At 40.2% G+C, this 16,619-nt stretch overlaps 1 protein-coding gene across 1 annotated transcript in view; it reads left to right on the top strand.

Annotated features, from left to right (window-relative positions):
* Positions 1–16,619, top strand: part of ctnnbl1 (catenin, beta like 1) — a 69,519-nt gene that overhangs the window by 47,649 nt on the left and 5,251 nt on the right. Inside the window, exons 14-15 of the mRNA XM_034196338.1 lie at positions 8,348–8,485; positions 10,336–10,408. Coding sequence (XP_034052229.1) covers positions 8,348–8,485; positions 10,336–10,408 — 211 coding nt within the window. The remainder of the gene's footprint in view (positions 1–8,347; positions 8,486–10,335; positions 10,409–16,619) is intronic.

The following is a 16,619-nucleotide window of genomic DNA, read 5'->3' as shown; positions in this document are numbered from 1 at the left end:
AGCCAAACTGTTGGCCTTCCCCTGTTCTCAGCCTAACTGTGAGCCAGCCACTATGTGATACTAGAGCCATTGTGGCACAACAATATTCTTTATGTTGTACACCAACATGGAACATGTTCTATATGTATCAAGAGATTAGACATATTTTCTGCTAAACATGGTCTGTTTACAGCCTCAGGGTTTCCCATCCCCTTTACTTATATATATATATATATTAACGGCCGCCCAAGTATATTTCGCGACCCATTTAGGTTTTTTTTCTTCTTTTTTTTCCGTCCGTGACCATGACGCCATCTGCGATCGATTAACTTGTGGACAATGATCCCTCGCTCTACGCCTCCTGTACCCAGTCCCGGACTGGCCATCGAGAGGACCGGGGGGTTTCCCGATGGCCTGGTCTGTTAAGTGGACATGGCCACTGTCATACAGATCATAAATCAAAGCCCTTGATTGGTCTCTGTGTGTCATTCAAGCTCAGGATAACCTCAGCTCAGATGAGGTAAAGGACTCTGAGTGTTTAGATAGTTAACTTAGTCTAAGTTCTCAGTGGGTCTCAAATGTTTTGGTCACCATTTATCTAAACACATATTTCCATTTGAGCGGTAGTGATTAGTAAAATATACATGAATATTAAAAAAAAAACAAGTTAACTAGGTGAAAAAAGTTAAGATACCCTTTTAAAACTTGTTGAGAGCTAAAACTAGTCTTTGCTGCTGCCTCAAAGAGGAGCAGGGGGAGAGGAGGGGAGAGGCTGATTCAGGAGCCCAGACACACTCACAACTATAAATGAAACAAAAATAAATAAACAAGTTTCAGTGTTTTTTCATGAAATGTTATTGGTTATGGCCATGATTTTATGATTATTGAAATGTATACAGTTCTGTTTCATATAGGTGTTCTCATAACAAATCTTACCGGAGGTGCATGCCCCCGGACCCCCCTAGAGGATTTGAGGTCCACCCCCACTTAAAATCACATGGATAGGTTCCTAAATACATTAACCATTTTTTAAATAGCAACCCACGTCCATATGTTTATTTGTGGGTAGTAGATTTAAACTATAGGGCTATCACTATGGGCCCTGCCTGTACCTGTTCGCTCTGCCATCGCGTGAAGGGTCTGCTAACAAGCGACCAACAGAAAGGTTAATGTTAATGTTGTTGCACGTCCCCGCTACCACCACCCCCCCAAGTATATTTCAGATCTGTGGGAAACACTGAGCCTTTCACAGCAAAAGTGAGGCCATTAAACCCATATTTGAAACATCTTTCGGGAGACTGGTATCTTAAGAATCAGGGTACATACACTTCCGTTAAGAGCGGTCTTCCATTTAGTCATCCATTTATTTAAAGGGGCCCTATTATGTTCATTTGAGGTTTATAGTTGTATTTTGTGCAGCTCCACAGTAATATTTTTTGAAGTATTTTATCTTACCAAATATTTTATCTTACCCCCCCCGGTATAACCCAATCAAACAAAAGCAAAAGGTTTCATTCCCACTGCTAAAACTCTGCAAACACCCCTAGGATTTTATATTGGAGGATTTTATATTGGTTTGCGAATCGCAGATTCCACCAGTTGTCACACGTTTGGTAAAATAGGGTTAAAAAGACGCATCACAACCCCCTGCTTTTGGCCGGCTAATCTGAACGGGCTGTCGTCAGCAGCCATGTTTTATCTCTCTGCCGTGCCTTTTGCTTTCCCCCTAGTTAAGCCTGATTTTAAGGGGCGGTAAGCAAAATGTTATTTTCCTCTGCAACATATTATCCACAGATTTCTCAGGAGGAGAGCAAAGAAAAAGCTGCTGCTGCTTTTTCTCCGTCTCCAGCCCAGTTCCCTTTTTAATAAGCTGCTTATTTCCCTCCCACCTTGGTATCTCTCCTCCCTTTCTATCCTTCTCCTCTCCCTTAAAGATGCTTTTCCCATCCTTCATTCTTCCTCCTTTCAAGTCCCTTTTTGTGTTTACTCGACCTCAACATCCTTTCCTTCTCCTCCCTGTTCTCTAAAGTGTCCTGCTTTTCTCCTCCCTTTGAGGGCTTCTTAATGTTCTTACCCTTTTTCTTTGTGTTGCATCTTCCCTGCTTCCTTGTGATCTGATCAATTCTACCTTATTTTGCATCCTTTTTCTGCATTTCCTCTATTTCTGCCTTGCTTACTTTTATATTATTTCCTCCTTCCTCCTTCCCTCCATCACTCCTATTTCCTTCTCCCCTCTAACATAACTGCTTTCCCCTCTCTTTCTCCACCTCTTTTCCTTCTCCCCTACTTAAGGCTTGTTGGTAACAGCTCTTGGAGATTGATGAAGCTCAGCGAAACATGTCCGTGGCCGACCTCAATACTGTAAAATGCATCAGTGCACTTTCCTAGCACCTTAGAACCCAGTTTCTCTCTGTGTTTAGTGTGTGTGTTCGTTCTCTACTGGGCTGTTGCAAGAGTGCACTGAAGAAATGGTCTGACGGTAGAAAAGTCTTTGTTAAATTGGAATTGGTTTGGATGTGGCATATAGTTTCTCTATCAAATCTGAATCCTTTCAAACCCCTTATTGAACCAATTTACGCTTAAGGTTTAACTTTTGAAGAAACTACATTTATAAATAACTTTAAAAAGTAACAGTCTTGAGCGGTAGCCTCATTATTATTCACAATCCTATATTTAAAAAGGGATAAGATCAAACTCAGTTAATCTCAAAACCAATTTTTGCGACAAAGAATCTACATATTAATTTGTTGTAAAAAGATTAAAAATGGTATTAATATTTATCTGGCACATGGAAATAACAGTAGCATATTCACAGCTAGACTTTGTTTTTCTAAAGTAACTTGCCCTTCAAATACTAAAGGTCCTTATACAGAGTTGTTGAGCGCTTAAACTAAATTTAATGATGCGGTATTAAAGTTTAATAGGGAGATGCTACTGCCGATTTATGACATGATCAGCCAAACCATTCAACTATGGAAGATGTATTACTTGGTTTGTATTTGCGGGGTTTGTTGTTTGCTTTATCATCTTTCTCACTATAAATAAGACGATCATTTAGAAAGTGAACATCATGAATTATTGAAAAAGTCCTCAAGCTAGCCATTAAGACCATAAACTCATTAGAAAAAAATGTGTCGGAGCTGGAGCCTGAAAAGTACCGGTTTTTCCTGTTCACACCGCAGAGCTCCGGAATCCGGTTCACTTCCAGCTCCAAAAAATTGTCGGTCTAGACTAGAGGCAAGAGCTTCGGAGCTAAGAGGCGGCGTCGCTTACGTCTCTCTTACGTCGAGGCGGGTTGAAGTAGATGCTGAAGACCACAAAGAAGTCTTGCATTTCGCATGTGATGTTTGTAAAGTTCCAAGTAAAGTCGTCCCTTGAAAAGTCGTCCGATGCCTTCCATTTCGTTTCGTAAGAGGATAACCAAAGCGAACAACGCTTCAATACAATCGGCCGTTGTTGTTGTCGATGTGAGGGATTTCCGCTCGGTTTGGATTTTATGAAGCAGGCACGTAAACGGTGACGTCATGCCGCAGCAGCGGCAGCTCTGGGCGGTGTGAACAGAGCGGGAGCAGAAAAGGGAAACCGGAGCTGAACCAGAAAATCTCTAGCTCGGAGCTAGAAAGGGAAAAGCGCTGGTGTGAAAGCCGCAAGAGAGACGTAAGCGACACCGCCTCTTAGCTCCGAAGCTCTTGCCTCTAGACCGACAATTTTTTGGAGCTGGAAGTGAACCGGATTCCGGAGCTAAGAGGCGGTGCCTCTGCGGTGTGAACAGGAAAAAACGGTACTTTTCAGGCTCCAGCTCCGAGCCGGAGGTGAAAACGCGTTGGTGTGAAAGGGGCATTAGACTCTTATAAATTGAAAATCAGCACGTTGCTTTGCATTCTCACAAAGATTAATTTTGGTCCCCGATAGTTTATCCTCATTGTGAATTGTCATCACTGTTTTAATGGGGATGTCTTACCTCTTGTGGCATTGGCTTTAGTCTTATGAAGAGCAAGCCCCACACACGCGCACACGCACAGAGTCACAGTGGGATTTAGCAAAGTGCTGACAAATAATTCACTTTAATTGTAAAAAATCACACTCACACACTGCCTCATGCTCAGAAAAGCAAATGCATTTTCTCATACACAATACTTCAAAACTCCATACACACCTCCATACACAGTACAAATGTCATACACTGGTTAAAACACATACACGTTTTTTCTAATATGCACCCACAGTCTTTCATAAGTAACACACACACACACACACACACACACACACACACACACACACACAGTTGTGATGCAGCAGACGGAGTGAGAATCACTGCTTATTACTTTGTCCGTAACTATAGTGCGGCTGCCAGCCTCCCCTGAGGTTGCAGTAATTGACTTGTCTGGTCCCTCTTTTTAACACGTTATTATTTTCCCCGCTCGTTCCGTCCAGCTTTGTCCAGAGGGACCCGACTGCCACAAAAAATATATTGTCTGCAATGTCAAAACTCACAAGTGGACAAAACTCTGTCGCTGAAATGAATACTGCCACCATTCCCCCGTCTGTTCCAGTTTTAATATCCCAAATGTTCCTGCTCCAACGCTCACAGTGATGAATATTTAATGCACATGTCATTGTTTAAAAAGTGTTCTCACCCCGCACACACTCAAAAGTCAGGCTTGATTCACCGTGTGTGTGTTGAGGATCTTTTCTTGGTTCCATTTCATACACTCCCTGGAGGGGGCTACAATTGACTCGTCGACCTTCTTTGAAAATAGTTGTTTTCTTCTACTCCTTGACGTGTCTACTTATTTCTATAAGTAGTTATAGCAGGTGTCGTGTATCAGAACACTATAAGGTGACTTATCGTGCTAGGCAGATGGGAAGAAGCTGAGGTGCATACATTTTTCTGGTTGAGGCAGAAAATTCCCTTTTGATTTTCTACAACTTGGCCCGTGTCATTTTTCCCTAGATTCCTGTCCAGTCAACATACCATATTACACATTTGAGACGTCATCTTAGCTTTCTGATCTGCTGCCTTTAGGCCTTCTAACTCATAGAAATCACAGCATGTCTTTGCCTGACATTTTCTGTCTCATTCTAGTCTTAACTCTAGTTTTCTTTCTTTGATCTTCCAATGCCATGTCTTGACTTTCTTAGGCTTGGAAATCCCCACCTTCACCCAATGACAGAAAGGTTTATTAAAGGAATGTGTTCTGGTTCTGTATTTGGGTATATATTCTCTCCTTTAGAGTTGGAGCTGATGAAGCACTTAACACCATTTAAATCCTGGCTAAATTGATATAGATGTTGAGGACCCCCCTAGTATATATTCTCTTTCTCCTCTGTCTTCTTGACATACGATTCAGGGTTTCCGCCAATGTGAAAGAGAAAGATTTCTTGTATGAAGGCAAGTTAGTTTATGATTTCTTTTTTAACTGACTATCTGGCACCACATCCACAAAATCTCAGTCTAATGTGGTGCTTACATTGAAATGACTATTGGCATTCAGTATGTTATATCTCAGTTTTGCAAGTGCTAGGATTTAAGGAGACTTTATTACAACATCAGGTACATGATATCCTTTCTGGATTGCTTAAAGTTATCCAGGTGGAAGCTTCCTATGGTTTCACTAATTACATTCTCAGTCATGCAGCCTATGTGTAGCTTTAGTTAGGCTGTTGGAACAAGAATTTTGAGCCTATTGCAACTGGTAGCTTATTGTGACAATACATTAAGGAAATATCAGCATCATGCCAATTTGGATGGTTGTTTTTAACCTCAACCATCAACTCATAATTCTGTTTTATATAACACTAACCATGTATTGTGTCGAAGGACGTATCACTACAAAAAGTCTTCTTTATTATTTATTTGCCAGTCTTTACTGCTGCTCCGAAGAACAACTGCAGGCACAATATTTCATATGGTTGGGATATATATTCCCATTCCTCTGCAGGCTGACTGCTGTAATGTAACATGTGTACGTACAGTCATTCAGTTATCCAAGGCCTTCACAGGAAACGCCTCCAGCTCTGCCTTGCCGTGTTGGCCATGAGCGGTGATGAGTAAGACAGGAAAAGACTTGCATGCTGTGAGTTGCACATATGCACTGCTGCTTTTTAACTCCCTTTATGATCATACGGTTTTGATGTGTCCTCTATCTTATATTAGTCATTAATGTCCTGTGTACTGTGTCTTTGCTTAAGTTGGCTTGTAAAATGTGTGTCATTTGCCTCAAGCTAATTGCTCAAAATTATGAAAACTGTCCCGAGACAACCCTCTCTTTCCTACAGGAAACAGGAAACATTCACACTTCTAATGGGCGCTGCACTAGTTTACAGGAACAAGGCAGTGCTTTGGGATTATGTTACAATGTGATAACGCACCACTTTGTAATAAAACAGAATAATGGGCCAGTGTTTTACCCTGAGGACACAGAAGAGAATGCCCTACATTCAATGGCTTTATTAAAGTCTCTTGTTTGAATCATCCGCATTGTTCTGCATCTTTAATAAGCTGCTGTTGACATTATACCATCAGCTTTTGTTCTGAGGTTGTATCTTTTCTTCTCTCAGGATGAAGTAATTAAGTAAAGATGTCATGCTGCTTTTAGAGCACAATGTCACAATATGGATGTGTTTGTTGTGCGTCCCGAATCTTCTCCCAGAATAGTCTTGTACTGTGGGAGCTGCCCTTTGATTGAGCCGTGATAATGAGCTGAACTTCACCGCTATAATGGGCTTTTACAGTGTAATTGATCTTTTAAAGACGAGGCCTTTTGAAAGCTTTCATTTTCTCTGAAATTAAATCATTAGGATGTAAATGCCATGTGTGGTAACCTTTATCTCCATGCTGAAAGCTATTTGTTTTCATTCGGAACACTTTGAAAAGTTGCCCTTTTTCTTAATTTACTGTGTCTCTTTTGTGGGGAAATGTTAATCCTTTCGTTTATTTGTAAACTGTTTTATTGTACAAAAAACATTTTTAAAGGCAACTAAGACATGGGTAGGTTTATGAAAAATGACAGCTTAAAGCCTATCATGTACAATGTGTTGGAGCACTAGCCAATAGAAGCGTGAGTGTTACATAGTGATGTCATTATGTTGTGGAAGTAAACAAAGGAGTCCAATGGAGGTGTTTCAGGCGGGGGGGCGGGTGTGTGTGGGAAAGAAACTCCCTCTGGAGGGAACACAGGGATTTTAGCTGTTGCAGACCATTTACATGCACACAAACCCATATAACACACTACAGGAAAGTGAAAACCCCAACAAGCATAATAGGGCCCCTTTTAAAAGTCAGAAGAATTCTATAAAAAAGCACTTATGATGGTATTTTACCAATCACATTTTCATACTATAGCTAATCGCTTCTGTTCTACTCATGCCATGCCTCTGTAAGTCTGCAATTTTATTATAACAAACGATTGTGGAATGTGAAGTCAGTCTAATTTTAAAAAAAGAATTAGAGTTTAAATTAAGAATTAAGAATTCTCGTTGCACCATTTGCACGTTTGTATGTCTTTAACTTAACTGTTTATGCATACAAGCCCGTCAAACTGGAAATCAATAATATTGGAGAGAATATTCATTGATGCAATATTAAGAAAGAGTTTCATATTCTGAAATCCAAGACTTTGGACTTTGATTTGAGCGGTTCACATTTTGCCTTTAAAGAAAATTGCTTCTCCTTGGATTTTGATATTGCAGTAGTCCAAAATGCGGTGTCAAAACCATTCTGATTAACTGTCAAGCCCTACATAAAGGTAAAACTGTGACAGTCATACATTTAACACACTGTCTCTGCACCACTCCAACAGTTTCCACTGCAGCCCCCTCTCCCCCTCCGGTCTGCTTCTTAATCACTAATGATGATTAATGTGGGCTCTGCTTATTGGCAGAACTGTGTTATTGGCATTCTGACAGGGTTGTTAAGATGGATAACTATGCAACAGTGTGTGTGTATGTATGTGTGTGAGGGGGGAGCCCCAGCAGCGGGGCCCCTACCTCTTGCAGCTTAGCCTCCAAATCAATTTGTGTGTCTGGTCGATGGAGAAAATGGAGGAAAAGCTGAAAAACAACACCTAAATTAAACTAAGTCTCTGTTTGTTGAAGCTGTTTTAAGGCCGCAGAGAAAAGAACATTGTGATTTATGCTCTTTGCCATGCATGAAAACATTGTTTTCTTTCTCTCTGTGTGTGTGTGTGTGTGTGTGTGTGTGTGTGTGTGTGTGTGTGTGTGTGTGTGTGTGTGTGTGTGTGTGTGTGTGTGTGTGTGTGTGTGTGTGTGTGTGGTGTGTGTGTGTGTGTGTGTGTGTGTGTGTGTGTGTGTGTTGTGTGTGTGTGTGTGTGTGTGTGTGTGTGTGTGTGTGTGTGTGTGTGTGTAGGAGATGGTTCGTCGGGGGGAGATCCTGGATGACGGCATTGAGGATGATTTCTACATTCGCCGCCTGGACGCTGGGCTATTCGTCCTTCAGTTAATCTGCTATATTATGGTGGAGATCAGCAACTCGGGGATAGCACAGGTACACACACAGACAAATTAAATAGGTGTCTTATCGTCGATTCAACATGTTTAAGACAACAAAAGTTAGTTAAGAGCCTCTGTCCACATAGTGTCTTTTTGAGTGCCAGTGAAATTGTTTCAATAGTTTATACTGAGGAGAGAATTTGCTTTCACATGAGAAAAAAGTATATACAGTGGGGCAAAAAAGTATTTAGTCAGCCACCAATTGTGCAAGTTCTCCCACTTAAAAAGATGAGAGAGGCCTGTAATTGTCATCCTAGGTATACCTCAACTATGAGAGACAAAATGAGAAGAAAACAAATCCGGAAAATCACATTGTCTGATTTTTAAAGAATTTATTTGCAAATTATGGTGGAAAATAAGTATTTGGTCAATAACAAAAGTTAATCTCAATACTTTGTTATATACCCTTTGTTGGCAATGACAGAGGTCAAATGTTTTCTGTAAGTCTTCACAAGGTTTTCACACACTGTTGCTGGTATTTTGGCCCATTCCTCCATGCAGATCTCCTCTAGAGCAGTGATCTTTTGGGGCTGTCGCTGGGCAACACAGACTTGCAACTCCCTCCAAAGATTTGCTATGGGGTTGAGATCTGGAGACTGGCTAGGCCACTCCAGGACCTTGAAATGCTTCCTACGAAGCCACTCCTTCGTTGCCCGGGCGGTGTGTTTGGGATCATTGTCATGCTGAAAGACTCAGCCACGTTTCATCTTCAATGCCCTTGCTGATGGAAGGAGGTTGTCACTCAAAATCTCACGATACATGGCCCCATTCATTCTTTCCTTTACACGGATCAGTCGTCCTGGTCCCTTTGCAGAAACACAGCCCCAAAGCATGATGTTTCCACCCCCATGTTTCACAGTAGGTATGGTGTTCTTTGGATGCAACTCAGCATTCTTTCTCCTCCAAACACGTCTAGTTGAGTTTTTACCAAAAAGTTCTATTTGGTTTCATCTGACCATATGACATTCTCCCAATCCTCTTCTGGATCGTCTAAATGCTCTCTAGCAAACTTCAGATGGGCCTGGACATGTACTGGCTTAAGCAGGGGGACACGTCTGACACTGCAGGATTTGAGTCCCTGGCGGCGTAGTGTGTTACTGATGGTAGCCTTTGTTACTTTGGTCCCAGCTCTCTGCAGGTCATTGACTAGGTCCCCCCGTGTGGTTCTGGGATTTTTGCTCACCGTTCTTGTGATCATTTTGACCCCACGGGGTGAGATCTTGCATGGAGCCCCAGATCGAGGGAGATTATCAGTGGTCTTGTATGTCTTCCATTTTCTAATAATTGCTCCCACAGTTGATTTCTTCACACCAAGCTGCTTACCTATTGCAGATTCAGTCTTTCCAGCCTGGTGCAGGTCTACAATTTTGTTTCTGGTGTCCTTTGACAGCTCTTTGGTCTTGGCCATAGTGGAGTTTAGAGTGTGACTGTTTGAGGTTGTGGACAGGTGTCTTTTATACTGATAACGAGTTCAAACAGGTGCCATTAATACAGTTAACGAGTGGAGGACAGAGGAGGCTCTTAAAGAAGAAGTTACAGGTCTGTGAGAGCCAGAAATCTTGTTTGTTTGTAGGTGACCAAATACTTATTTTACCGAGGAATTTACCAATTAATTCATTAAAAATCCTACAATGTGATTTCCTGGATTATTTCCCCCCATTCTGTCTCTCATAGTTGAAGTGTACCTAGGATGAAAATTACAGGCCTCTCTCATCTTTTTAAGTGGGATAACTTGCACAATTGGTGGCTGACTAAATACATTTTTGCCCCACTGTATATATTGATTTCATAGCAATAATTCATTTTATTGGGACAATTTGTTCACGATGTTTTTTCTGCATTTAGCTTCAGCAGAGGGTCCAACAAATTCTCAACCTGAGAGGAGGCTCCGTCAAAGTAGTGCGGCACATCATGAGGGGTAAGTTATTTAATTTCCTTTCCCACGCTCATTTAATCCAGTTCTAATACCAATCAAAAAGTACCATCACCTGTACTTTTATGGTATCCTGGTCAAATAATCCTAATAAACTTGTATTCATCCACTATTATAACATTTTCAGGCCTTGCTCCACACAATTGTTGCATTGAGTGTTTTTTAAATCTTCTCACTAACTGATAAATGAATTGAGATGAACTCTAATTGCTCTGCTTTCTCTGCGCCCGTCTGCTGTTGTTGTAACCCTTCTTGCAGATGTTTCCCAACACCCTTCACACTGTTAATGGGCTTTGAATGTGAAACATATGGTGGAATTGTGAACAACATAGTTTTTGGGAGACTTTGGGATTTTAGCCTTTGCGGACCATTTACATGCACAAAAACCAACACACTACAGGAAAGGGAAAACCCCAAAAAGCACAATAGGGTCCCTTTTTAAATAAAAAAAATCCTATGTGTTCGTTATGGTTTGATAAAACACCGTAAGTGCTTTTGGAGTGCAGAAATGTGCATAAAACCTAAGGTAGCTGCTCCTAAGGAAAGTCCTATCACTTTCAGAGAAGCAATTTTTTTTAATCCTGTCTTTCGACCTGGCAGAGTAGCTACATTTCAGGGGGAAATGTCAGTATAATCATTGCTCTGTGGCTCTGGTTGTTATTTGATAGTGAGCCCACGCTGTTCGCCTGCCAAAGCGCTTTTGCTGGAACATAATGAAAAGCTATAAATAATGTCATTCTTCCTTATTCTTTTATTCAAAGGAAAGAGGCCTGAGCAAACTTTGAAACGATGGTGTTTAAATGCAACTATCTTTTGCTTTTTTATTCTTTGAGTAAGTCGTTCACATTATCCAAGCACCTGTTTTGGTGTGTTTCTGTCTAGTAGATCCTTCATGTTAACACTGACACATGTCAACAGTAGTTAACACATTGTCCCCTATCTGATGCTAGGAGAGCTACTGCAGCACAAGAGCATAGAAGAATATGAAGCTCATCATAGTCATTAGACACAAATGGGTATACATTTTCTTTATAAAGATGACAAGAAATATTTGTTGTTTTGCTTTTGAGAATAAGATCTCTATTTCAAGATCAAGTGCGATTATTTTTGGAAATGAAAAAAAAAAAAAAAGGTTTTATCTGTTATTTTGTTTTTTGAGAATAAGTTAGAAAAGTCAAGAGTAAAGTTTAAAATGAAATTAATAAAATCGCAGTATTTGCTGGAGAGTTGGCTATCGGTCAGAAAATAAATTCATAATTACAGCCCCTTGTGCCAGGCATGAGTGAAATTGAAGGTCGGAAGATGAACAATTGTTATGCATTTCTATAGAAATATTAATATAAATACACATGAAGTTGTGTTGTCGTGAAAAACATTAGCAAACTTATTTCTTCCTCTGGAAAAGCTAAATTAAAAGATGTCTTCCATTTATAAACACGGTAAAATATGTCATAGAAAAAGAAAGATTTTCATCTTTTTCCATTTTGACTACAAACTAATGGAAATATCAATAAAAAACATCAACTTTAGAGAATAAAACAACTATCACACACATTTTTTAACTCATTTTATGTGTGGCCTTTAAACACTTCTGAATGAAAAAATGTCAGTTATGGCAGCAATAAGTAACATAATAAAATGTAGTTTTTGAAAAAAATTTGGAGGAAGAAGGTTTTAATCTTTTTGCATTATGACAACAGTCAAATTGAAAAATAACAAGAAAACAGGTCAAACATTTAAGAATCAAACTACTTTACCATACACGGAAATTATTAATTCTAAAAATCTCAATGTATGCGTGGCCCTTAAAACTCTTGTCTGGATATAAATTGTAGGTGGAAAACTTAGAAATGTAACCATGGCAGCAATAAATAAACACAGTAAAATGTAGCATATGAAAAAAACGAAAGATTGACAATTAAGGTTGGTCTTTTTTAGAATAAATCTAACCATTTGCGCATCTTCTCAGTTTGACTTTTCTCAAAAAGCATGATACATTATGTTTTTCCACCTCTCAATATAAAACACAGGTGTAAAACAAATTAATGTCAAAGTTATGGAGCAGTAAATAAACACAGCTATAATCAGCATCAGAAATATCCATGTGGCCTGTTCATCATATTACCTTTGTACAGATGCTAAAACATTATACATTCCGGCATTCCTATATGCGTTGTAATGGTTGTAATCTAATCATTTGGTGGGAATGCTGATACAGCATTCCAACTATCTGTTATTCGACGCACAAAATTCTTTATTATTCCGCCGGGTTATTTTGCGCCTCTTCTTCTCCCACATTGAACATCGCAGAAACTCCGTTCGAACATCAACACGTTCAGCTCGGTCGGGAATCGATGGCTATTACTTTTCTTATTCATAACTTTCATAATTCCAGAGATACATCACATAATACATCACATTTTTAACATGGAAGTCAATGGAGAAACTCTTCAGACTTGAAAAATCTCATTCCAACTTTAAAATGTTACACATCTTTCTGCCATTATTCGTGTAACACAACTTTTAAATCTGATTCGTACTTTGAGATATTAAACATTGTTCTGACCTTGGTAAAGATAACACAGCTAGAGTGGAGGACAGATTTAATTTTGCCTTCATATTTTCTTTTAAACCTGCCATAATTCCCAAACCCTACATTCCTGAGACATCATTTTTCATGAGAAACGTAGGAAAACATCTCATAGCTTGAAATTTAAAAAGAAAAATTAAGCAAAATAATTAAACAAAATGCCTCTTGAGGGCATGAAGTGACAAAAGCTTTCAACATGTCTCCATTAAACCCCATTGTAAGTTCAGCCTCATCTTTCCCCACCACAGCAGCCATACACCTTTAGTTAATCTGCCAAAAAGGCCACATTATTAACCCGAAAGTACACAAAAAGTACACTTCAGATGCTCAAGTTCCTTGACATGCTTCACGCTTTGAAATGTCACCGATATCTGTTACGGTTCTTCAACAAAACGTTCACATGTAAGAGGTTTATCTCTCATTCAGAACAATGAAAATGCTCTCCTCACTGATTACTGCACATCACCATGGAAACCTTTGATCTCTGGACACGTCATTAGCTCAAATATAAACACCTGTGTCATGGAACTAGTGTTGTCACGATACCAACATTTTGGTTTCGATACCAAGTCAAGAATTGCGATTCCGATTCTTTTTAGATATTTTTCTTAAAAGGGAAATAAATGTCTTAAATGTAATTATTGTACTTTATTTCACACCAATAAACCATAACCATAACCATAACACAAACTTTTAACAATAAATGACAATAATTCGTATTAAATAAGATTAAGCATCATCTCAAACAACTTTTTTGTCAAAATAGATTTGTATATTAAACAACAGAAATGACATTCAACACAATGAGGTCTCCGACAAAAAATTGTGTATCACAGACCATGATGTAATTATGTTATCCATTACATTCGCTAACCTGTCTGTCTTTAAATTCTTTAAACAGCTCTGGATGCCGGTCGGCGAGGTGCTTAGCCAAGTCTGATGTGTTGGCTCCCTTGGTTTGCAGGGATCTAAAACATTTCTCACAGACAGGCCTCGTGGTGTCCGTAGGCTTGCCCTCACTGTCAGAGATATAGCTAAAATACTTCCAAATTTCGCTTCTGGCGTCTTTTTTGTCAACAAGCCGAGGCGCAGCGGCAGTTGCACTCCCACTTGCAGCCATGCTTCTCGTTTTCTCACATGCTCTGGCAGCTAGCGCGTGCATGAGAGAGGGGAGGGATTTAGAGCGTGCTTGAGAGGGGCGGGACTGCAGGCACGGCTGCAGTGCAGGGAGTGGAAGCAGAGCGCTGAACACACACAGCTCTTATTAAAACAGCGCTTTCTCACCAGAGTACTTTTCTCAGTCATTCTTAAAGTACCGATACTAATGAAACGGAGGAATCGTAACGTTTTTAACGGCAGGGTATTGCGGTACTTTTCAAGTATCGGTACACCGTGCACCACTAGATGGAACACGATGATGTCATAACTCCAACTGACATGCTCAGAGCAGCAGATTTCAGGTAATGGTTAACACAGCTATACATCAAATCTGATGTTACGTAATGTGGTGTTATTATGGCAACGCATCCCTCGCCATAAAACAGCAGCAGACTTCAGATAATGGTTAACGTTCCAGCCCTCAACAGCTCTACGTCAATTATGGGGTGTTATCATATGCCGTTTCAATGGAAATGCATTCCTCGCCATAAAACACGATGTCGCTATAACTCCTATGAAAATGTTCAAAAAGTGCTCAAACTTCACATGTGTGCTAACAGTCCAGCCGTGAAGACATCTACGGGACAGTTTTGAGATTTCTTCAATTGCCGTTGCCATGGCAACACAATACTCACCATGAAACACGGTTTTCTCATAACTTCAGTGAAAATGCTCCAAACGGCCCAAAGCTTCACAGGTTTGGTAACGATGCAGCCATCGATGCATCTAAGCGTATTATGGGATGTCGTCATATGCCGTTGGCATGGCGACAGATCATTCGCCATCAAGTTAGTTCAAAAGTTTGCAGTTCAAATATTCTGCTGCTTTTCCAAGCCTTTTTACTTTCTTTTCTTCTCTCATCACACATTCAAGCCCCCAGTGTTCATGTATCATCATTTCAATCTAAATTCTTCACTTTCTTCTTACACATTATATTTCAGCATAGCAGTTTAGCGTCAGCTTTTCAGCATAAAGCATTCCCACTAGCAATTTCTTCAGGAATTGCATTCTCTAGTTGTGATATGAGGTTAGGCAGCCCTTCAAACAGTCTGTCACTCATTCTTTATTTCCCGTGTGAAAGACTTCCTGTCCTACCACATTACTTTTCAGTTTGCTCTCCAAACACCTAGCAGGTGTGTTATTTGCTTCCTGGCGCGACATCCATCCTCCCTGTATCATTGTCGGATAAAGCTGGAGGACGAGTCTCCGCTCACACAGCCTCTGGCTCTCGGTGGCATGTAGCTCTGTAGATAGAGCCATCCATCACGCATGGTGGTGCCAGCAAGCGTGGCATTCCTCCAATCCTCACTGAGTGTGTGTGTGTGTGTGTGTGTGTGTGTGTGTGTGTGTGGGAATGTTAAACTTGTTACTTTTGTTTTCATCTGTTCATTTGCATACACATCCGAGGCTTGTCCGGCTAGTTTCCACTGGTTATCGTTGCTTACTAACATGATTATTTTTGTGTTTGTGTGTGCACATCATGATTACTGTTTCCATTTATATGAGCATACATATCCTTTCAATCTGCAGGTGTGAATGCAAGGTTTTCCTTTCATATTTAATTCATGTGTGCCCTTGCATGTGTGTACTTAAACACATCATACATATTCATTGCATGTTGTGTGTCCTTGCATGATCTTCACGCAACTGATTTATTTATTTATCATTAATTGTGTTTGTGTTATTTTTACGAGCTGTGTGCTTGCACTGAGTAATGCTATTACTCCCCTGCCATAACGTTGCTGGATCTGTCTGTGTGTGTGTGGCCTCACCTCTTCCATTAAGGCGAACTGGAGACCTCTCCCATTTAAACTGCCCGCTTGGTCAATATGAAACTTTAGAAAAAGTTTAAGCACATCATGCAGAGTGTCTGCCATCTTGACCTAAATGTCTTTAGCTCGCTTGAATTTGAAGCAGCGATGCAGGAACGAAGGTTTAGCTCACTCTAACACTAATGTTGAGAGAATCTGATGCAAGGTTTTCCCCTCTCAGAAACATTAGGTAGGTTGGGACAACTTTGATACTAGCTTTTAGGAAAACACTAAATACTATACAAGAATAAGAACATGTATGTGTTATGAAATTGACTCCATGGCCCTGGACAACACCACCAGAGAATGTGATGGATTTCCACAAGGCACAAGCTAGTTCACGCTCGATCAGAACTAGTTTCAAGGACATCTCGTCAGGAGAAAGTTCATTGCGGTACCAAACAGCCATATTGGAAGGCAAATACAAAAAGCAAGCTGACGAGAAGATGTGATATAATTTAAATACGGTTAAATAACGGTTTTTAGAATGTTACAGATATTGTCCGACACAGCTCCACCAGTTTCTACATCAGGAGAAGTGTGAGGGCAACTTTACCCTCTGGAGTCTTGTGCTGTTGTGGGTCAGTCACAGTGTGTTGCTCCTTACCTGGTTGGTATCTGTAATGTAGTGGCACTG

This window comes from Gymnodraco acuticeps, unplaced genomic scaffold, assembly GCF_902827175.1.
Source record: "Gymnodraco acuticeps unplaced genomic scaffold, fGymAcu1.1, whole genome shotgun sequence".
Classification (NCBI taxonomy): domain Eukaryota; kingdom Metazoa; phylum Chordata; class Actinopteri; order Perciformes; family Bathydraconidae; genus Gymnodraco; species Gymnodraco acuticeps.
The sequence above is the reverse complement of the archived record's forward strand: the minus strand, read 5'-3'. Positions and strand labels throughout refer to the sequence as shown.